At 42.9% G+C, this 24,039-nt stretch overlaps 1 protein-coding gene across 1 annotated transcript in view; it reads left to right on the top strand.

Annotated features, from left to right (window-relative positions):
- ARHGAP31 (Rho GTPase activating protein 31) overlaps positions 1-24,039 on the top strand; it is a 110,782-nt gene that overhangs the window by 44,817 nt on the left and 41,926 nt on the right. Inside the window, exons 2-3 of the mRNA XM_059064730.2 lie at positions 17,727-17,829; positions 20,056-20,200. Of these exons, the coding sequence (XP_058920713.1) occupies positions 17,727-17,829; positions 20,056-20,200 (248 nt within the window). The remainder of the gene's footprint in view (positions 1-17,726; positions 17,830-20,055; positions 20,201-24,039) is intronic.

Below are 24,039 nucleotides of genomic sequence, written 5' to 3'. Positions count from 1 at the left end.
ACATACACCGTCAAGTCTGCTCTCAAGACTGAGTCATGAAGGGCTCTGTCAGCCCTTGCCCACCTCTTTTCTGTGGACACCCAGGCACCTACTGCCTGTCCTCTCCAATCCCTCTCAGATCCCCTGGATTGAGAATCCGTCACATGGCCTGGATCCTGAGCAGTCGACTGCCCTCCACTGGGTCCTCCACAGGGTACCAGAGCTGCTCTATCCTCCATATAGAGCTGAGCCTCCTTGTAGGTTCCCCAGTCTCCTCAACCAGCTCAGGCCTGCTTTGTTCCGTGTCCCGGGGCCACACCTGCCACGCTGCTGGGAGAGCGCCCTGAAAGGCTGCTATTCCGTCTCTTTCTCTTCAGGGAATTTAAGCCACTGCAAGGCCACACCCTCTTTAAACGGGAATCATGGAGTCTTTAAGACAATAAACAGACCCCTCCTCCTTGCTCAGGGTCAGCTACTCACTTTTTAAGAAGAGAAAGCACATTTTCAGAAGGGGAGAGACAAGCCTCTGGCAGCTGCCTCCTTTTCCTCTCTCTCCAGAAAGATATCATTAAACCCAGCTGACTCCTGCCTGACAGATGTAGAACAAACAAGAAAGAACTCTTCCTGATGTTTTTTTTCTACCCAGGTTTAACTGCATGTAATTGAACTCACTAGACTATAAGCTGAGGTCACGGGCAGCGTCTTATAAGATACTTCTTTGAATCCCCAGAATCTGGCACAGTGTTTTACACGTGAAGATCCAATAAACATACTTAATTTGGTTTGACTGCTAAGGGTGCGCCTCAGCTTAAATACCCTAAATTACTTCTGACACCAAAGTGTTAGTCTGGACCAGAGAGAGGCCTTCCAGGCACTTAAACCCTAACCCTCAAAACTGGAAAGAAAGGAAATCCTAATGACTTTTCAACACTCCTGTACCCTTTTCTCAGTCTCCCTCTAACGCCAGGGCTTTACCACTGTCCAGCTGAGTGACCTTGGATAAGTCCCCAAACTTCCAGGAGCCTCAGTTTCCTGACACTGAATCAAGCAGGTTCAACCAGGTGATTTTAAGGTCCCTTCCAACTCTGGCAGTCCAAAATTCCAGGATTCTGGTTGACCAACCGGTGGAAAGCGGGAATGAAGTATGGAGCAGATGCTTGCAGGTGGGGATGGGATGGCTGAGAGGGAGAAAATAAATACGGAGCTGGGAAAGAAAAAAAAGCCCTGGAGACGAATGTGTCCTTTGCATCTAATCTGGTCCTTGTTAGGACAATGTCATCTCTCCACGTCCCACGTAAGGTCCAGCTGATGCTCACGTACCTGGCCCCGCCTTTCTTTTCATCATCGATCCGTGTGTGCACTTTGCCTTGTTCTGGGTGCTGCTTGAGGGCTAGACAATGGGCTTAGATCATGGGTGGTGTCTCACAAATTGAGTAAGATAGACATAGCTCCTCATGGAGTTTACGGAATAGAAAATATGCAGATGTTTAAAAACACAGAAACAAAACCTACTCAATCAAGTATGAATTTTGTACAGGTTGCTCTAAGACTATATAAAAAGTACTCAGTCCTTCTGGGGATCAGGGATGGCTTCCCCAAAGAGGTGACCTGGTGGTGAGTCACCCTGTGCCTAGATTCTCTTCCAGAAGGTTTCTCTGCTTCTAGGTTCTCCTCACTGTAATTGGTACTGACAGATCTTTTAAAACACCGATTTCTTGCCATTGTTTTCTTCATGGAAGCTTTACAGTGGCCTCCTTGTTTGCAAGCTTGGGTAGAGACTCAGTCCCTATTTGGAGCCTCTTTAGGCTATTACTCCCAGCACAGGCTGTTGCCCTCTGGTGCCAGAGAACCCGGGGTGGAATCCCTGACCCCTTCCCTGACCCCTTCTGGGTACCCAAGAAAAGGGATCAGAACCTGAGCCTTACCATTTAAAAACTGCCCATTCTTGGGCTACCGTTGGATCAGATCTGACCACTGACATTTTCTATAGCAAAAAACAAGCAGCAGAAAATTCCAGTTTTGAAGCTGTTAAGGAAAAGATGAGGAAAACAAATGTTAGGGGGAAAAAAATTTTTTTTTTGGCCGCATTGCACGGCTTATGGAATTTTTTTTTTTTTTTTTTCCTTTAGTACGCGGGCCTCTCACGGTTGTGGCCTCTCCCGTTGCGGGGCACAGGCTCCGGACGCGCAGGCTCAGCGAGCATGGTGCATGTGGGATCTTCCCGGACCGGGGCACGAACCCGTGTCCCTTGCATTGGCAGGCGGACTCACAACCACTGTGCCACCAGGGAAGCCCCTTATGGGATCTTAGTTCCAGCGGGGATCGAACCCAGGCCCCCGGCAGTGAAAGTGCCTAGTCTTAACCACTGGACTGCCAGGGAATTCCCCAAAAGTTAGGAATTAAAAGCATAGAAAGCTGTTTGATACCTAGCTTCTCTACCTCTAGAAGTAAGTGTCTGCACTGTAAACTAGCATTTTCTTTATTAATTGTCTGTTCTTTAGGTATTATTTTTGACTGCTCCTCTTCTGAGAAAGTGCCCAGAACTTTGACAGTAATCCTTCGTGCCGTCTTTATCATTTAGCCTTAGTCCTAAACAGATCTGGTGAGGATCTTGTCTAAAGACAGCTGAAAGGAGGAGTCTCAGAGTAATAAGAGGAGGAGTGATCAGGCTCAGGGAATTATAGTATCTGGCTTCTGAATGAAGCTAGTTCTGCACAGGAAACGTTCAGAGAATACTAAGTAATTCATGAGTTGCAAAACCTCAGGATAAAAGGTTGAATATCATCATCCCTCGCTGTTTTAACAAACGGCAGATCGCCATTAATTTTGCCTGATTTTACATAAAGAATAATGCACTCCCTGCAAAGGAAAAGGTGCAGTCTCTGGAGGAGCATATCTTTTTGTTGTGATGTGTCAGCGATTCAGAGAGAGAGGTGGGGAAGGGAGGAGTGTTAGTCTCCAAAATACTCTACATCACATCCCTCAACTGTGTTCCCAGAGGCCAAAAAACAGAAACTCAGAGAAATTAGACTATCTTGATTTGCATCATAAACTAGTGTCCAGAATTCTAGACTATACAGCAGAACTTTGTGTCCAGTTTTTTGGCGATTTACTCTGAGTTTACAGGAAAGGCTCTAGAGTAGTGTTCTGAAGGACCGTGGAGCATCTGCGTGGGGGGTACATCTCAGTCAGAAGAAGGAGAATGCAAGGGCATGAAGCATGGGCTTCGGGGACCCATGGGGGGTTTGCTGTGACTAGAGAGGGTAGTGTGGGTGAAGGAATCACAAAGAACCAAGCGTGCCCCGAGGTGGCTCTTGGTCTTCACTAGGGACAAACGCAATCAGATCTGTGGGGGGGGTTTAATTAATTAATTTATTTATTGTTGGCTGCGTTGGGTCTTCGTTGCTGTGCGCAGGCTTTCTCTAGTTGTGGCGAGCGGGGGCTGCTCTTTGTTGTGGTGCGCGGGCTTCTCATTGCGGAGCATGAGCTCGAGGTACGGGGGCTTCAGTAGTTGTGGCTCGCGGGCTCTAGAGCGCGGGCTCTAGAGCGCAGGCTCAGTAGTTGTGACGCACGGCCTTAGTTGCTCCGAGGCATGTGGGATCTTCCAGGACCAGGGCTCGAACCCGTGTTCCCTGCATTGGCAGGCGGATCTTAACCACTGCGCCACCAGGGAAGCCCTTAAAAAACTTTTTAAGAGGATCTCTTTCAGAGTTTCTCCAAGAGTACTGAGAATTTGCAGGGGAATCTCTCTGGAAAGCTGCACTTTTCTTAAGCTGCTGTGCACACCAATGTATGAGAACCTCCAGGAGGCTGGTTTCTAGGCAGGATTCCCTGCCTCCGTTTCAACCACTGGGAATGGTTGGCCCTGGGTCCAGGGTAAATTCTGTGTATGTTGATGAATAGTCATAAACCATGAACACTAAAGAGGTTTCAAGATCTAATAGAAGAGGGTGAGATTTGGTGATTTTTTTTTTCTTTTGCTCATCTGTATTTACATTTTTTTCTACTTGCAGTACTTGTATACTAAGAAAAAAGAAAACGCTCAATAAGATAAATTTAATGAGCACCCAGTATTTGCAAGCACAGAACAAGCTCACGGAAGAAATGAGTTGCCCCAAAAGGGTTACATAGGCAGGGAAGTGCTGTTGTTTTCAGCAGGAAAGCGGGGCCTTGTAACAACAGGAAGCTCTGGGAGGCCGCAGTACCCAGGCTTCCAAGCAGAGCAGTTCTCGAAACAATGGCTGCCTGTGGCTCGGGAATATTGGGCAGGAAATGAAAGGATGCTGGGAGGGGGTGTGCCAGAGGAGCTGATAAGCGCTACCTGGCTGTTCTTCACTTAGGCCTAGCAGGCCAATGATGAAGTTGTTTTTCTAAACGCTCCCCATCTTTCATTAGCAAAGATGATTTTAGGAAAACACAGAAATGAAAAGAACCCATGGTGCCACAGGTCTGGAAACCATTAGGAAGCTAAGCCTCCCAGGAAACCAGAAGGTACAATAAGCCAGGGGAGGTATTTCTTGCTGTCAGGGCACGGTCCCTTCAGTGTGTGTGTGTTGGGGGGGACCTTCAGATGAACTCAGCACCATTTAAAGCCAAGTCCCTGGAGGACTCCAGCCTCCATAATAATCAAAATAGCACTGGGGTTAATAGGAGTCCAGCCATACCAAAGGAGATGCGTGTAAACCTCCTGAGATTGAAGTTTATATTTATTTAACACAAATTTCTGTTCTTATGGGTGGGACAAGCTGGGGAGTCAATTAACAATACAAAAACAAAACTAACAAAAAAGAATGCTAATGCTTTGCCCTAGAAGACCTAGATAAAAACCAGAACCAGTAGGAGTGAGGACCTGAACCTTGCAGGTAGAAGTCAGATCTGCCTTCTTAATTTCTAGCCCAGCTTCTCCCCAGCTTCATCCAGGAAGTTCACAGGTCATGGGATGTTAGACCTGGAAGGAATATTAGCGATCGTCTAGATCCAGAACTTGAACCTAGTGCAGATGAAAATCTGAGGCCGGGAGTAGCTATTTTTTTGGTCAAGGATATACAGCTGGTTCATGTTGCTTTAATTGATAGGTACCCAGCGCCGAGTACCTGTGAGTCACCTGGGGGCAACTCAAAGAGGAACACAGTTACTCTCCTCAGAGGTCTGAAATCTAGTACCTGGAGGTCAGGACTAGAACCCAGGTTTCTTAACTCCTTGTTGTTAAGTCCTTCTCTGTCATCAAGTTGCTCTTCGACGTGAAATCAGCTCAGCTTTCTGTGGCTTTCTGGTCTTCCCCACGCCTGGTCTGTGCCTGGGTTTTCCTGGTGTGGAGGTTAGGTTTATACAATGTACTGGAAAGTGCATGAACTTGGAATTCAGACAGACTCATAATTGCACCCCAGCTTTGCCACTAGCTGTTTGACCTTGGGCAAGCCACCCGACCACACCAAACCTTAGTTTTCCATCTATAAAATAGGAAAAGTAATGTCTGCACCTCAGAGTTGTGAGAATTAAATGAAATAATGATCGTTAAGCGTGGGACCCCACATAGCATTTGGTTAGTGCATCCCATGACCACCTACTAAGGCATGCAAAAAAAGAAAAAAAAATGGCCCGGACATACTCAGACGAGAAAAAAACTTACATTGTCCTCATTCTTCAAATGATTGGTGTTAGTGACCCATATAGTTCAAGAAGCTGGTTTATTTTCCCTGTTTTGTCTCATTAGCCTCCTCAGCTCCATCCCTTCTCCTTCTGGGACTCTCTCTGGGGGCAGACGTGGCCATCCTCTTTATCCATCTGTGGCGTCTCAAGGAGCAGGTGGCAAGAAAGAGAGGGTCTGTTAGTCCAGGAAATAAAATCTTGATTGGGTGATCCAAGCTGACTGTGGTCTTGACGCAGTTCAACTGAGGAGTTAAACGACTTGTTGGCAATGATAAGGGAATTGATGCTCACAGCTGGGCCTGGGAGTGTGCTGGGGCATGCCTGAAAGAGCTTTCTGGCATCCGCAAGCAGCCTTATGGAGTGAGTGATGTCTGCTCGACAACTCCCCTGAGAGTGAAGTCAGGCAGTAGGAAGCACGAGCCAAAAAAGTTTTCATAAATTATACAAAGCCTAGCAGCCTCCATCTTCAGCAAGGGACAAAAGGGACATTTTCTGCACCCTTCCTGTGTACCAGGTGAACAGGGCCAACTCTAAGCCCAAGGCCGTGTGAGGGTTTCTCCAGGTTTGTTCTCTGTGTGGTCTCATCACACCCCACCCGGTTTCCCTAGTCAGCTCTGCCCTCCCTCATGGTCACAACCCTCCCCTCCCCTAAATCCCCAAACACCCCGGAGGCCCCTTTCACAGTCCCTCCTAGGCTGTTTCCACTTGCTCATTAACTGATGACGTGTGGTCCCAGATATTTCACCGCCCTCAACCAGCCTCTTATCTTTGAGTCACAAAGGCACTTACCTTTCTTAAAGAAATTTTAGGAAGCAACTAGAAAAGAGTGAAGCTTCTCACCTCCCCTTTCATACTCGGCAAAGTGTACGAGGTCCTCTGTACTGACTCTAAAGGGACACCTTATTTTCCTTCGTTGGATCGATATGTTTGTGGCAAGTCTTTTCCTTCATATTATCCCCTCCTCGACCCACCTTTCTCAAAAGCCTGTTCCCTTGAAGAGAAGAATTCCAGGGTTACCCCTACTGAGGCAGCTGCCTGGATTGGACATTATTCTAAGGGCAATATGGGAAGCCAGTGAATGTTTTGGAATAGGGGAGCTTTTCCATAGTGTTTTAGAAAGATTTGTTTGGCAGTGGAGCTCAAGATAGAATGCAGTCTTCCTAGGCTGTCAAAACTCTTCCAATTTACCTGAATTTACCTTCTCTTACACCAGATTGGTCTAGTCAGCATTCCTGGAATTCACCACATTATTTCTTGTTTTCCCATCTTGTTTATACCATTCCCTGCTCTAGCTGCATCAGAAAGTAGGTGATGTTTACAAAGTGCTTATTATATGCTGGAGGCTATTTAAGCTTTCTGCATGTATCACAGTATATAATTGCATCACATTGTATCTTATCACATCACAGCATCTCAAATCACCCCCTAGGAACTAGTGTCTGAGTTCTTGTTGCATAGCCTTGTACATCCTCCTTTATGCACTGATCAATCTCACAGCATCGTATGGCCCGGGGGTGAGGGTCCTGCCTCAGCCCTCTCTAACAAGGTCCCTCTCATACTGTCAGCTCTATATGATGTACACAATTTCCTGTTCTTGTTCAACACCTGAAAGCCCTGCCTGACTTCCCCCACCATTGTGTTATCTTTTAGAAGAACTTCTGTCACGTTTTTGTGCCTCTCAAGGGGCCCTTAACATATTTTGCTTGATCGTTTCATACCAGCCAAGTTACTTAATACCTACCTGTGAGCTTCAATTTCCTCATTTACAAAGCAAAGATAAATACCTTCCTCAGAAAGTGGTTGTGAGGACTGCACTGGGTACAAAGAATGCATGAAAGTGTAGTGCTCAGGGGTCGGCACGTAGTACGTACACAGTGATTGTCCGTTCCCTCTGGGCTCCTTGAGGGCAAATATCTTATTCACCTTTTAGTCTCTTGGGCTGGATAGCCCTGCAGTACATCTGCTTTGGTAGAAGGAGAATCATTGTCATTGGGAGGAGTGGGTGCACGGATGACAGACACCTGAGAGCTCAGCTGGGATGAGTCAGGGTGTGGAACAGAGGAAGGACCTGGACACTTCTGTGGGAAAGAGCTGACTTGATTTGGCATCTGCAACCCTGGAAGTGAGGAGGGGAGGGGACTCCAGGATATAGTCTTCCATCAGGAGCTCACCCAGCAGTGGAGCAGAGCTGGTCCTTGGCCACACCAGCCCAGCAGATTAGGCAAATACTTCTGTTTAACAAGGAGTAATTACCTACAGGGTCATTGGAAAGGACTTCAACAAACATGGAAATTGCCTCACTAACTTTAGAAAGCCCTTGGGCTTCTTTAAACGAAACTTGGTTTTCTTTTTAATTTTAAAAAAAAATTTATTTATTTATTTTGGGCTGTGTTGGGTCTTCGCTTCTGTGCGAGGGCTTTCTCTAGTTGTGGTGAGCGGGGGCCACTCTTCATCGCGGTGCGTGGGCCTCTCACTATCGCGGCCTCTCTTGTTGCAGAGCACAGGCTCTAGACGCGCAGGCTCAATAGCTGTGGCTCATGGGCCTAGCTGCTCCGCGGCATGTGGGATCTTCCCAGACCAGGGCTCGAACCTGTGTCCCCTGCATTAGCAGGCAGATTCTTAACCACTGCGCCACCAGGGAAGCCCTGAAACTTGTTTTTCTAAAAACCTATTTTTTCTTTACAAAAATTATTTGCACCTCACCCTCATTATAGAAAATTCAGAAAAGCAAAATGAAGAATATAGAAAAGCAAAAACGTACTATTAGCCTTTCAGTGTGTGTGTCTTTTATCATTTGAGAGATTGTGAAGGGTTGTATAAACAGGACAGTCACTCTTTGCTCTTTATATTTGTGTATCTTTTTCATTTTTTATTCTTCTCTTCCCCAGTGTTATTGCAATATAATTGATATACTCCAGTGTATAAGTTTAAGGTGTACAGCATAATGGTTTGACTTACATAAATATATTGTGAAATGATTACCACAGTAAGTTTAGTTAGCACCCATCATCTCATATACATACAATAAAAGAGAAAGAAAAGAAAGAAAAAAATGTTTCCTTGTGATGAGAACACTTAGGATTTACTCTCTTAATTTTCATATATAATGTACGGCAATGCTAACTATAATCATCACGCTGTACATTGCAGCTCTATTACTCATTTATCTTGTAACTGGAAGTTGGTACCTTTTGACCACCTTCATCCAATTCCTGCTCCCCACCTCCCCCACCCCCTCCTCTGGTAACCACAAATCTGATCTCTTTTTCTATGAGCTTCATGATTTTTTTAGATTCCACATATAAGTGAGATCATACACTATTTGTCTTTCTCTGACTTATTTCACTTAGCATGATACCCTTAAGGTCCATCCATGTTGTCACAAATGGCAAGATTTCCTTATTTTTATGGATGAATATTATTCTGTTGTATATATATGCCACAACTTCTTTCTTTTTTAAGATTTATTTATTTGGCTGCACTGGGTCTTTGTTGCTGTGCACGGGCTTTCTCTAGCTGTGGTGAGCAGGGGCTACTCTTCACTGTGGTGCACAGGCTTCTCACTGCGGTGGCTTCTTTTGTTGAGGAGCACGGGCTTCAGGCACACGGGCCTAGTAGTTGTGGCTCGCGGGCTCTAGAGCGCAGGCTCAGCAGTTGTGGTGCACGGGCTTATAGTCCCTCCAAGGCATGTGGGATCTTCCCAGACCAGGGATTGAGCCCGTGTCCCCTGCATTGGCAGGTGGACTCCCAACCACTGTGGCACCAGGGAAGTCCCTGCCACAGCTCCTTTAGCCACTCATCTTTTGATGGACACATGTTTCCATGTCTTGACTATTGCAAATAATGCTGCTATGAACTGGGAGGTGCAGATATCTTTACAAGTTAGTGGTTTTGTTTCCTTTGGATATGTTCCCAGAAGTGTGATTGCTGGATCATATGGCAGTTTTACTTTTTAATTTTTTTGAGGATCCATACTATTTTCCATAGTGGCTATACCAGGTTATAATCTCACTAACGGTGCACAAGGGTTCCCTTCTCCATATCCTTGCCAGCATTTCTCTCTTGTCTTTTTGATGATGGTCATTCTAACTTGAGGTGATATCTCATTATGGTTTTCATTTGCATTTTCCTAATGATTAGTGATGTTGAGCATCTTTTCATGTATCTGTTGGCCTTTTGTATATCTTCTTTGGAGAAGTGTCTATCTTTTGCCCATTTCTTATTTGGATTATTTGGTTTTTTGCTATCGAGTTGTTTGACTTCTTTATATCTTTTGGATATTAACCCCTTATCAGATACATGATTTGCAGATATTTTTCCTGTTCCATATGTTGTCTTTTCATGTTGTTGATTGTTTCTTTTGCTGTGCAAAAGCTTTTTAGTTTGATGTAATCCTGCCTGTTTATTTTTTATTTTGTTGCTGTGCTTTAGGTGTTATATCCAAAAAAATCATTGCCAAGACCCATGTCAAGGAGCTTTTTTCCTATGTCTTCTAAGAATTCCATGGTTTCATGTCTTACAGATAAGTCTTTAATCCATTTCAAGTTAATGTTTGTGAGTGGTATAAGATACAGGTCTAGTTTCATTCTTTTACATGTGAATATCCAGTTTTCCCAGCGCCAATTTTCCCAGACTGTCTTTTCTCCATTGAGTATTCTTGGCTTCCTTGTGAAATACAATTGACCATATATTCTTGGGTTTATATCTGGGCTCTCAGTTTTTTCCCACTGATCTTTTCTATTTTTATGCTAGTACCATACTGTTTTGTTTACTATAGCTTTCTAGTATGGCTTGAAGTCAGGAAGTGTTTTTCATTTTTTAAATCAGTATATATTGCTTCTGTAACTATTTCAAAAGGAACTTAAAAATAGATGTTGGGCTTCCCTGGTGGCGCAGTGGTTGAGAGTCCGCCTGCCGATGCGGGGGACACGGGTTCGTGCCCTGGTCCGGGGGGATCCCGCGTGCCGCGGAGCAGCTGGGCCCGTGGGCCATGGCCGCTGGGCCTGCGCGTCCGGAGCCTGTGCTCCGCGATGGGAGAGGCCGCAGCGGTGAGAGGCCCGCATACCGCAAAAAAAAAAAAAAAAAAATAGATGTTAACCACTAGGTGTTGAACACCTAAAAGCCATCACCACAGTAAGGTAGGGACTGCAGTGGTAGAATTTCAGGTATATGGGTAGTCAAGGGCAAGGAACCAAACAGCTCTCCTTAAATGGTGCTTCCATACCTGGCCCCTAACTCATGGGATCTGCCCTCCTGATGGGGAGGGTTTGAGTCAGGTAGGTGTAGCTTGGGGCTTTTTCTAAACCTCCTCCTCAATGTGGTACCATGAAAAAAGCATGAGCTTTGGAGTCAGACAAACCTAGGTTTGGATCCCAACTCTGGCACTTACTAGCTGTGTGATGTTGGGCAACTTGCCTAACCTCTCTGAGAATCAGCTTTCACATTTTCAAAATGGAGAATTTTATGTCTTTTGTGGATTGGCTATGATTATAGAATGGAAAATGCTGTTAAAAGAGAGAGAGGGAAAAAAAAAGTACCTCATGCAGTGCCTGGCACATAAAAAGTGCTTTCTTCTTTGAAGGACCCAGATATCAATGGAGGACTGAAAAGCCATCTGGAGAGTAATGACCAATCCCCTGTTTAGCAAAACATTTCAAGTGCTTGTGTTTTCAAGGCTATTCTAGATGAATGAGACAGAACTATCCTCATTGTCCCTAAAGAGCTCACAACTTAGTGATGGAGATGACATAGGTTCAGGCAACACCTAGCACTTAGTGCTGGATAAGAGCATGTTTGCTGAATTGGATTTTTTAATGAAAAATTTTGGGGAAAGGTAATATATTCTTATAGTTCAAAAGTATAAAAGAGGGGCTTCCCTGGTGGCGCAGTGGTTGAGAGTCTGCCTGCCGATGCAGGGGACACGGTTTCGTGCCCTGGTCTGGGATGATCCCACGTGCCGTGGAGTGGCTGGGCCCATGAGCCATGACCGCTGAGCCTGCACGTCCGGAGCCTGTGCTCTGCAGAGAGTCCCACGTACCGCAAAAAAAAAAAAAAAAAAAAAAAAGTATAAAAGAGTATATAATGAGGAGTCTCCCTCTTACTCATAGCCCTTGCCTCAGCTTCCCAGTCTCTTTTCCCATAGGCAACTAAAGTTATCACTTTATTATGCATCCTTCCATAGATATTTAATGCATATACAAGGAAATTGTATAACTGTTCTGTTATTCTCTCTTTTTAAAAAAACAAATGCTTGTATACCATTACACTGGTCTGTGCCTCCTTCTTTCTGCTTAATATACCTGGAGACTGCTGTATATCAGTACATGAAAGTTTCCTCATTCTTTTTGATGACTATATAGTATTCCATTATATGGATATTCCATTATTTCTATAAATAGCTTCCTATTGATGAACAATCTCATGCTATTACAAAAATTGCTGCAATGAATAACCTTGTATATATAGAAATGTTCTAGAATTGGAATAATGAAAATGTTCTGAAATGTGATTGTTGCTTAATTGTCAATATAGTGTAAACCACTTAATTATGTGCTTTAAAAGGGTGAATTTTATGACATTTGATTTATATCTCGATTTTTTTTAAGTTTAGAGAAAAAGAAACTTTACCCCAAGGAGGACAGGCTAAATCCTGACATATTTAAAAAACAATTTTCCTTGGAAAATTGGAAAGCAGTTAATTTGCTTTTTGTAAAGAACAGAGAACATTATACTTTAAAAAATAGACACCACGAATTTTCAGACTTTTCTATAATTCTACGTTAGGTCAGGAGGAAGACAGACGAGATTAAAACGGAGGAGAAAGAAGAATCAAAGAGGGAGAGTTGCAGGAGGATAGCGCCCCCTCAGGCAAGCCAAGGCCCACAGAGGCTGGGAGGAGCGTGCCACAGGAGAGATGGAGATGCAGCAGACATGGAGACGCAGGAGACATGGAGGCACAGGAGACATGGAGGCACAGAAGAGATGGAGGCTCAGGAGAGATGGAGGCGCAGGAAACATGGAGTTGCAGGATCGAGGAAGGAGGGGACAAATACAGAGCAGGAGCTGGCAGAGATAGAAGGCACAGGAGCCATTGTGACAACAGATTCCTGTGGAATGGAAAGCTGGGAAGTTCTCTGCTGACAACCAGAAATAATAGAAAAGTGATTCAAATCTTTACTTCATCTCTTAAAAAATGCTGTAGTAGGGCTTCCCTGGTGGCGCAGTGGTTGAGAGTCCGCCTGCTGATGCAGGGGACGTGGGTTTGTGCCCCGGTCTGGGAAGATCCCACATGCCGCGGAGCGGCTGGGCCTGTGAGCCATGGCGGCTGAGCCTGCGCGTCCGGAACCTGCGCGTCCGGAGCCTGCGCTCCGTGGCGGGAGAGGCCACAACAGTGAGAGGCCCGCGTACCGCAAAAAAAAAATAATAATAAAATTAAAAAATGCTGTAGTAGAGCAGGCTTATTCACAGCACAGCAGAGCTGCCTGAAGCCCTCACTCTCTCCCCTGTGCACAGCAGGGGATTCTCAAAGATTTCTTCCCTGTTCAGCGGCTTGTCTCTCTCTGACTCCCTGCAAGTATCAGTTCTTCATCCACCAGTGATCCTTGGTCCTTTCTATCACCTCAGTCAAGGTGATGAATATATCCATCATGCCCCAAAGTTTCCTCAGCCCCTCCGCAGCTCCTGCCTCCTGCGTCTTCCCTGCTTTCTCCCACTATAAATTAGTTTGCGTTTTCTTGAGTTCTATGTGGATGGAATCATATACCATGTACTCTTCTATAGAATGACTTCTATCTCCCATATGCTATATCATCCCTTGTTATTGCTGAGTAGTAGTCCATTGTATATATGTACCACTAGACTTTACTCTGATCATTAGGGATGCAGGACCCAGAGAGGGAATGAAATATGACCAGTACAGGACCTTAACAAAAATCCAGAATGGGGCGGGAGGAGTGCCATATTTCCCTAAAACACAAATGCAGTTTGCACTGTGAAAGAATGAGGCTGCCATGATCACATAACTGATCAAATGAAACTGTGTTTGTTCCAATCTCCATCTCCAGATCTGATCAGATTCCAGCCATTAGCAGGCATTACCTCTGGGGGGATTCAAAGAAATGATTTGACTGCTGGCCTTTTCTGCCCTAAACCCTTGAAGAAGTTTGGAATTGAGGAAAGAAGTACCGCCACGTTATTTATGAGTATAAAATGACTTTTAGTTGTAGCAAGTTGGACCAAATGAAACAAAGGACTTTAAAGCGTTTTGTAAATTGTAAAGTATAAATCAAAGGCAAAGCCTTCTTTTCTGTCAGAAACCACCTCAGGATTTATTTTGTGCTCCGATTAAAATTTAACGTTAAAGATCGCTGCTCCAGAAAATACCAAACCAAACCAAACAAAAAAGGGACTTAGAGAACCATCAGTGTGATAATTCAAAGAAGTCATAATGTTATATCATAATCAGCAACTGTGTGTACCTCTGTAGGAGGAGACTTAATGTTCTTTGGGTCCATGATAAATCTCACAGAACTAGTTCTGTGGCTCCAACCTTCTATAGCAACCTAAACAGACAATGGAGGCTTTCTTTCCATCTATACCTACTCAGCCATTTTGTTTCAAGCTTCTATCCTGTCCAGAATCCTAGGGTGTCCCCAGTTTGGTTGGGCCCCAGGAACAACAGTCTAAAGAATTCTGAGACTTTGAGTCGATACTCTTGGCAGCCCCTGCAACACCACCAACCAGTATTACCTTTAGAGCCTTGCTCCCTGAAGTATGGGCTGCAGATTGGCTGTATCTGAATCACCTGGTAATTTGCTAGAAATGCAAATTCTTGACTCCCTCCCTCCACCCTCCCATTGGAATCCGCATGTTAACAAGATCCTGGGGACTTGTATCCATATTAAAATATGAGAAGCTCTGGTCTAAACAGTCGTTCTTCAACTTCAGCATGCATCAGAATCACCTGGGAAGCAACTGCTGCTGGCTCTAGAGCTGGATGATTACAGAGATCAAGTGGATCCTTTCTCACTTACTGAGTATGATGGAGAATTCCTATGTCTTCCAACTCGGCCCAAGATGAGACTCCAAGAAAGCTAACACGCCTCAGGGACCAGGACCATGGCCTTTTCCCTTGGGTTGTTTTAATATTGCCTTCTGTTTAAACAGAGCTGTGGACTAGAGGTTCTGGGGCCTCTGTACCAAATTTATGGCAGAGGTTCCATCCAGGAATGTGTTTTCCTCACCTTTAAAACAAACGGAGCCTGAGGTTATACAACTGAGAGCCATGCTACTGGGAGGTGGGTCTTTGAGAATGGGATAGGACAGATTGGTGACCCTGCACTGCCCATCTGTGGAGTGTTCCTTATAGAAGCCCTTTGAGGCTGAGGCTTTTGTCTTTGAGTCCTCTTTGGGAATGCTCCGAGCTCTCACGTCCACCTGTGCCGTGCAACAGCCATATACCTTGGTACAGACTCACATTGTGCAACACATCAAGGACAAGCACAGTTCCAGGACTGCTAACGAAATCTGTACACTGTTGGGTAAGGACTGCTGCCTTTGTATTACGAAGATACACCTCAATGCATAGAAAAGTGACCTCAACCAGAGAGGGACACAAAAGCCATTCAGAATAGGGAGGTGAGTGTTGACTTGTAAGAGGTTGGTCAGCTCTACCCCAGCTGCCCATCAGATGGGAGGCAGCAAACTGTTTTCACCAAGACTGAATCTCACAAATGATAAATTTACATCATATAGAAGCTTCAGATAGAAATAACTGTCATTGTAGAATGCTGCTTATATGCCAGGGTCTGTGCTAAGTATTTACAAGTATTACTTCAATCCTAGCTATGAGGTTAATATCACTGTTATCCTCATTTTACAGATGTGAAAACTAAGAAACGGAATTATTGCATATTTTGCCCAAGGTTTCAAAGGCAGTTTGGCATTCAGACCTGTGCTCTTGACCATGACCTTGCACGGCAGGTTACAGAACAACATCTTGTTGTGGGAGGGAAAGAGTCAACCTACTGTGCACAATAGGGAATTTTTTTTTTAAACAATACAGCTTTTTGAAGCATGGGAACTCTGTTTGCTTATTTATTTATAAAATTTATTTAGAGGCATGAGGCATAAATAGGGTTCTCACCAAGAACCCTTTTTCATAAAATCGATCAAAGTATAGCTTTTCTAATTGAAGCCAGGCAGGGGCTCTGGACCCCTGCCCACACTCACAGCCCCTCCTCCACCACACCCACTCCTACCCTGTATTCACTCACAGGGAATAGTTCCACCTCTGTGGTCTCTGACCTCAATATTGCCAATCCCAAGTTCACTTCCTGCCCTCTTTCCACCTTGGGTAACTAAGAAGCTTCTCACTAGTCAGTCATGAATGAAAGGGCCAAAACATGGATGTGTCCTGGAGACGAAAGGCTCTGAGGATGCACAGCCTTTGAGAGGTGGGTGGAATACTTTAAGTATGATGAATTTTACTCAGCACCTAAAATGATAGTTAGTGGTTGAAGGAAAGGATGGGGGAGCTGTTTAGAAAGTATTGTAATAGAGAATCCAGGAAGAATGTTGAGCCTGAACACCTAGTATCTCCCCATGTACAGGTCCAGTCCAGCTTAGTATTGTGTGTGGGTATGATCATGTGCATTAAGCATTAATGGATTGGCTTTAGTCTAATCCAAGGTATTAATGGACTGAGTATGTTTTGGGGGGGTGGGCACACTGCTAACCGAAGCCCTGGTTCATGGAGTTCCCATCCCACCTCTGTGCCTGAAGACTTCAGCACCCAAGGCTTTGGTAGTTCCAGACCATCTACAACACTCTCACAGAGGGACCTCCGGTGGATCTGTCCAAGGACCAAAGTGGCAAGTGACTTGCCACTCTCTCCATGCCATCCAGAAGGCCTGTGGCTGCCATGCTGGGTCACTGAGCTGGCTGGGCTGATCAGGTTCAGCCCTGAGGAGAGAACAGCATAGCCAGACCCTTCTACCCAGGCACTGGACTTCTGGAGTGGCAGGAATTTGAGAGGCCATGTTGGTCCCTTATATGAGGTCCATTCTATCAATGACTGGTTTGACCCATGTGGAGGTGGTGCTGGGGGGCGGGGGGGGAGATTATCACCTTTAAAAAAAAAACACTTAACACCTTTAAATCACCCTTAACATTTTGGCAGATATTCTTTCAGTCTTTTTTCCCTTTGCAGTTTCTTAAACATAGCTGAGTTCACAGGGTATATTTGATTTTGTGCCTTGTTCTTCTTTTACCTACCTACATCATAAGTATTTTTCCATGTGTTAAATCACTTTTCATAAGCAACAAGTGGGGCTTCCCTGGTGGCGCAGTGGTTGAGAATCCGCCTGCCGATGCAGGGGACGCGGGTTCGTGCCCCGGTCCGGAAAGATCCCACATGCCGCAGAGCAGCTCAGCCCATGGCCGCTGAGCCTGTGCGTCCGGAGCCTGCTCTCCGCAATGGGAGAGGCCACAACAGTGAGAGGCCCGCGTACCACAAAAAAAAAAAAAAAAAAAAAAGCAACAAGTACTCTTTAGTGAGGTAAATAAATTTACCTGCCCCTTGGTTTCTTCATGTGTAGACTAGGCAAGAGTTCTCTAATTTTATCACACAACAGTCCCCTAGAAGGCTTTTTAAAACACAGATTGCTGGGCACCACCTCCAGAATTTCTGATTCAGTGGGTGTGAGTGGGGCCTGGGAATCTGCATTCCCAACAGGTTCCCAGGAGATGCTGGTGCTACTGGTCAGGGGACCACACTGGGAGAACCAGTGACATGAGGAGATTGTGTTGTGGGATTTCCAAGGTCACTGCTGGTTTCAGAAATCTAAGTGTTAGCATATTTTACAAATTCCTAAAAAAAAAAAAAAAAAGACCTAACTCTTAAAACACATGGGTTTTCCAAACTTTAACAAAACCCTATGAGTTTTTTTTAAATATCAAAGAACATCATCTACCATTTACAAGTAATTGTTTCCACTTGTAGCTCATATGCATTCCATACTTACTTCTCTTTGAAGTTACCTGGATTTTTACAGTCAGACTTATACCTAATACTTTATTTTTTCTTTTCCTTTGGATAGTTCCATATGTATTGAAGAGCTGTGCAGAATTTATAGAGACTCACGGCATTGTGGATGGAATTTATCGGCTTTCAGGGGTCACCTCAAACATACAACGGCTAAGGTAAGCCAAAGAATAGCCCCCCAAAGGATTCTTCCATGATCCTTCCTCTGTCCATTCCTCTATCTGCAGGTGTTGGGGGTATTAAAAACTGAAGGGATTGAGGGAAGGATGGCAGGGCAGAAGATCAAGTGCTGATGTTTTCAGATGCCTAACTCTTCTTAATCTAATCAGGAAGCTCTCCAGTCTGATGTAATTCTTTCCAACAAAAACTCCTGAGGGCTTTTCATCTGTTCCTATGTCTTGCACCAGATTTATCCCTCTTAGGTAGATTCAAATGAACTCAAGTGATTTAAATTGCAAGTTGGGAAAAAATGATTTATTATTACTCACTTCCCTACCCACGGCTCAGATCCCCATTACGTGGTATTCAGAACTTGAAGGTCATCGTGAGTTTTTCTGTTGGCACACACTCAACATTTGATCTTTCATCTGGTCGAGGAATCAGAAGTCTGCATGACTGTGCATTTCTCTAATTGATGCCTGTATTTTTAAAATTATTGATAGAGGAACTATTTCCAATTCTATGGATTTATCCTAAACAATTCTAAAATGCATCCTAGAATTTTTTGGAAGAAATTTCTATCACACTGTATTAAGAGGATAGTAATCTTCTTTATATGTATTATATCTATAAAATAAAGGGAGTGTATATATAGAATATATACATTATATATAATATATGTACTGTTCCATGACTAAAAGAATAGGTTTATGTATTTTGAATATTGTTCTTTAACACAAAAAGAACATTTTAATATATATATTATATATTCTTTAGTTACAAATGTAGACTTTTCAAATAAAACATTCTTGTTACAAGATTAATATGTAAAATTTACATTGTGCAGGTAATTCATTTTTTTATCTTCTTCCTCCTATTTAGTTTTCTGCCCCTCCTCCTCAAACTTCAATTGTCATGAAACTATACCAAAGGAATAAAACATTCTTTTTACTCCCAGAGAGATGATAGCTGTTAAAAAATAACTGGTTTATTGCAGCCAAAGGTTTCTAACAGATCTATATGCTTACATCATTTCACTAATTTACTCATGTGACATTTTTCAGTTTCAACAGCATGTATTTTTAACAGTCTACTCTTATCTCTGAAACATACTACACAGTAGCTGGTATAGTGGAAGGACATTTGGACAATGGCCAATTCTTTTTCACTTAAGGACTGACCTTAGCCTTGACAAGGGAAATTTCTGGCTAACTAAATGAATAAGCTCTAAATTGTTTGTGTTCTGCCCTCGTAAGAAAAACACATGCCTATGAACTTGAGGCCATTGCATGGTTTGCTTTTCAAGGCCTCACTCAGTTCCTGTCAGGTTCTGACAGCATCAGGGATTTCCCTTCCCTTTATTAAAGGGGCAGAACCCGACTACAGAAGAATGGGCAGCAAGCTGTTTCAAGAGGCTGGTTCTGAGAGTCCGGTTGACTTTGTCACCACATGTTTGACCAAATGAATACTCTCAAGAAAGCTAACTTCTCTTCTGCATTAAAACTCAGATTTATCATCTTTTAAATAGATTTTTAACTTGTAAGTATGTATTATTTGAGGCAGTATATTCATGTAACCTTGTTAGTAAATGTTTTTTTAATTAGAAATGAGGCCTGGAATCTGACCATGCTCCCAAGCACCCCACTGTAGGTTGTTTAAGAAGATATTTGTAAGCTCATTTGTCCTGTGGGAGTCACTATCAAGCAGCCTAGAAGTTTCCATTCAGCATCAAAGGGAGAGTTGATTGAAGTTCTCAAACCTTGAGTTTGAGTCTCCAGATAAAACAAGTTTGCTGACATGAATATGTGGACGTGAATGATAACAATCTGACTCACCCTGGTTTTGGTCTCTCCTCCAAGAAAGAGAAGTTCATTTAAAACAATATTTTGGAAAAACTGAACTCTCAACAGGGTTTTTGGAAAATTGTTTTCATATTTCCCCACTGTTCATAATTGAGACTACAGACATAATGCCATGAGAAATCCATTTGTAAATGGGATTATGTCTTTCTAATTACAGCAGCTTCTGCAGGGAAGATCCAGACCTGAAGTGGACATCTTTCCTGTAGCTTCCTTGTGCCTGAAATAGAAGGTCTTTTTGAATCAAGGTCAAAAATATGGTCAAGTCAGCAGTTTAGGGTCTTTTTACCCCCTAAGCAGCCAAGTAGCTGCTGACATGGAACACATGTTCCTGGGATTGTTATGTCTCTGTCTGTGTTGTTTCAGGCAGGAGTTTGGCTCAGATCAATGTCCAGATCTGACAAGGGAAGTGTACCTCCAGGACATCCACTGTGTGGGCTCCCTCTGTAAGCTCTACTTTAGGGAGCTGCCCAACCCCCTCCTGACTTATGAGCTCTATGAGAAATTCACGGTGAGTGTTTGGATTTCCGTTATGGTTACTGGGTGGGATGCATGGATGGGCCAAGGAAAGTTTCAGCACTAAAATTACAATAATAATACTCACCAGATGGTTGCCATTATCTTGGTGATGGAAGTAGGATGGTATAGTGAGGAAAGTAAGGTAGTAGGACTGTTTGCTAAATTTTTCCTTTCTTAGATTTTCAGAATCATGTTTGTTTGTGTGTAAGAACTGGGTTAAATCATCTCCACATTTATGTAACCAAATGCGTATCATTATATAGGGAGGAAACTAAGAACCAGAGAATGAAGTGACTGGCCCAAGGTCACTCTGCCCCCTAGCAGGACAAGAACCTGAGGCTCCAGATGCTACCCCCATGGCTAATTCATTTCAGGCTATTCCTTCTGTGTTTCTTTTGGGGGTTGCACAAAGAGGTAGGTGGGTAGAGAAGGGAGAGAGAACAAACAGAAGCCAACAGAGAGGTCAGAAAGCTGGGAAGAGAAAAGATTCTGGGAAAAGCAGCCGAGAGGGAGTGCAGGTTAGGCCAGTGAGTTGGATTGGTGGAGGATGGATTGGCAAGAACAGAACACCTATAAAGCAACTGTATGGTCACCAAATAGGGTCCCCAAAGGAAAATGAGAAAGGAGAATAAATGCTTAGAGCATGTCTTTAAAAAAAAAAAAAAAAAAAAATCTTGATTGGAGTATAATTGCTTTACAATTGTGTGTTAGTTTCTGCTTTAAAACAAAATGAATCATTTATACATATACATATGTCCCCATATCTCTTCCCTCTTGCGTCTCCCTCCCTCCCACCCTTAGAGCATGTCTTTAAAGACAGCATTAAAAATAGGGCTTGGACATTTGGCTGAAGGTGTCCCCACCTTCAGAGTAGGTGAAGAGTTGGGTTTAACCAAGGTTGAGGCTCAGCTAGAAAAAGAGGAGGAGGGATATGAGAGTGTGTGCAAGGGAGTGATTGAAATAACTGACCATAGAAATTTATCTAGATACAAAGGGAAATGAGGGCGTAAGGCAGGTGAGTAACAATGAAAAAGTAGATCAATGGGTCATTCCTCCCAGTGATGTCAGCAGACTGTTGAAGTAGGGTGGTCAGAGGGGATGTTTGAAATTAAGGTTATGAAGGAGTTGCAATTATTGGTAAGGACCAGATCTAGGCTCTAACCCTGGGAAGGAATCTTTCTTATGGCTCTTGTAATGAACTTATTTTGAGCATATAAATGTTCTTCAGTTTGAAATTATATAGGGATAAATGAATGCTTTTTAAAAATTGGGTGTGGACCATTAAAATAGATTTAGGAATTTTCAGTGATACAGGGAAACACTCACTATGATAACTGGAAAAAGCAGGTACACAGTTGTATATTAAGACATGATTAAAAAGAAAGATGTTCACAAGATTAATAGCTATTTATTTCAATGATAGGATTATAGATAGTTTTCCCTGCTTCTTTATACTTTAACTTTCAAAATCTTATCCACTAAAAATACATTAATTTTTTAAAAATACATTATTTATTTATTTATTTATTGCTGCATTGGGTCTTTGTTGCTGCGTGCAGGCTTTCCTTAGTTGTGGTGAGCAGGGGCTACTCTTCAATGCGGTGCATGGGCTTATTGCAGTGGCTTCTCTTGTTGTGGAGCACGGGCTCTCGGCACGCAGGCTTCAGTAGTTGTGGCTCGCGGGCTCTAGAGTGCAGGCTCAGTAGTTGAGGTGCATGGGCTTAGTTGCTCTGCAGCATGGGGGATCTTCCTGCACCAGGGCTTGAACCCATGTCCCCTGCGTTGGCAGGCAGATTCTTAACCACTGCACCACCAGGGAAGCCCCCCCATTAATTTTTTAATTAAAAAAATTAGGTCAAACATACAAACAAACAAAAGTGGGCATAAATGTTGACCACTTGAAAAGCCAACATAAACCAGCTGAGGGGACTCTTAAAGATCTAAGAGGACCTTGAGATCTAAGGCAGAAGGCAAATGAGCCTCCACTCTGCATGGCTAAGTCATTAATAATGGCAGCCTTTGACCCTCCAACCACAGAGGAGTCTTTCCCAGGAACCAGGAGGAAAGATGGTGGGTCTCGTGTGTCTGTCAGATTATCATCATCATCATGATATATAATACTCAATAAAAATAATCATCCTCTATAAAAGACAATTTAGAAAATGGGGGAAAGTAGAAAGGAACCCTTGGTCTCTCTTCTTAAAGACCAAAGGCAACTACGATTAACACAGGGTTATTTCCTTCATTCTTTTACTCTTTGCATAGTGTTTTTGTTATGTTCTGTTTTTCTAAACGAAACTAAATTTTTATTGTAAACATAAAAGCAATCCAGAAGAATATAAAGGAGAAAGTATAAATCACCTGAAATCTCACGTCCTAGGCATATTTTCTATTAACATTTCAGGAGACATCCTTACAGATCTCTGTCTGTCTGTCTTTCTCTCTCTGTCTCTCCCATTCTCTCTCCCAACTTTTGTTCCTCAATACTACGTATTGCTGTTTTGGAATGGTGCTAATTCAACAATGTGACCCTCTTTCCATGGTAACAAATACAGAGAGGCACTATTTTTTACAGAGTATTCTCTCATATACACAATGATTTCTTAAACCAGTTTCCTACTGATGGACATTTAGACTTTTTGTTTCTTTCTTCTTCTATTTTTTTTTTCTTTTTTGGGCCGCACCATGCAGCATGTGAGATTTTAGTTCCCCAACCAGGGATCGAACCCATGCCCCCTGCAGTGGAAGTCTTAACCACTGGACTGCCAGGGAAGTCCCAGGACTTTTTGTTTCTTAACGCTTTGCTTTTGTAAACAACATTATAGTGAACATTTTTGTACATATATCTTTATACTTTTGTCTATTTGTATCCTTATGAAAAAATCACAGAAGAAGATTTACTGAGTAAAAAGTGCTTATTTAAAATTTTGTCACATGTTGCCAAATGGTTCTGTAGAGAGACAAGAATGTTCTTTTTCCTGCAGCCTTGCCAACACTTGGTATTTTCAATTTGTTAAACTGTTTGACAATCTCAGTCAACCAAAAATATATCTTACTGTTCTTTTATTTTGTGCATAAGACTTTCTTGTTTGTTTTCTGCATAGTTTTAGTCTTCTTATCAGTATACAGTTTCATCCTTGAATAAGACTACTATATCATCACGTTAACTAACTGAATGAGTCTAATTTAACTAAATTTCATTCTATGATAGATGGAGGTAGATAGGAATTCTTGTCTAGAGACTTGAGAAATACAAGTTTCTTCTTAGATCTTGTTTAGAGGCTCAGAAGAAAACCCATGCTGATATCTCCCCACTTGTGTTCCCTGGCATTGCTAATCATTCTATCTCCCACAGCGACAAAAGATACCAAAGCAATGTTATTGTCCGCTGGTCATAAAATCTCAAGAAAACTTAATGTTGTATTTAAACATAGTTTAGTGACACTAAGAAATAAAATAAAAATGTTTTGTTGTGACAACTGAGTTCTACATATGTAGGACCTAGTGATGTTAACTATGTAGAAAAATTTATCATTGAGTGCTTTGATCACAGTGACGAATTATGAAAATATAAGCAAACCTTCTCCAGGGACATGGGAACAGCTCTATCACATTGTCACGCATTCTTACAATGATTTATTTAAACTCACTTGCACAGCTGAAGTAGAATAACATTTCAATGAAATATAACAGAATTAGAAAAATATTAATAGAATAATAATAATTATGATATCTGCCACTTATTGAGTGCTTACCATATGCAAAGCTTATTACAAATATTATTTCATTCAATCCTCAAATAACTCTGTGAAGTAGGTTTTATTACCTCTT

The sequence above is a fragment of the Kogia breviceps genome, chromosome 5, assembly GCF_026419965.1.
Source record: "Kogia breviceps isolate mKogBre1 chromosome 5, mKogBre1 haplotype 1, whole genome shotgun sequence".
Classification (NCBI taxonomy): domain Eukaryota; kingdom Metazoa; phylum Chordata; class Mammalia; order Artiodactyla; family Physeteridae; genus Kogia; species Kogia breviceps.
The sequence above is the reverse complement of the archived record's forward strand: the minus strand, read 5'-3'. Positions and strand labels throughout refer to the sequence as shown.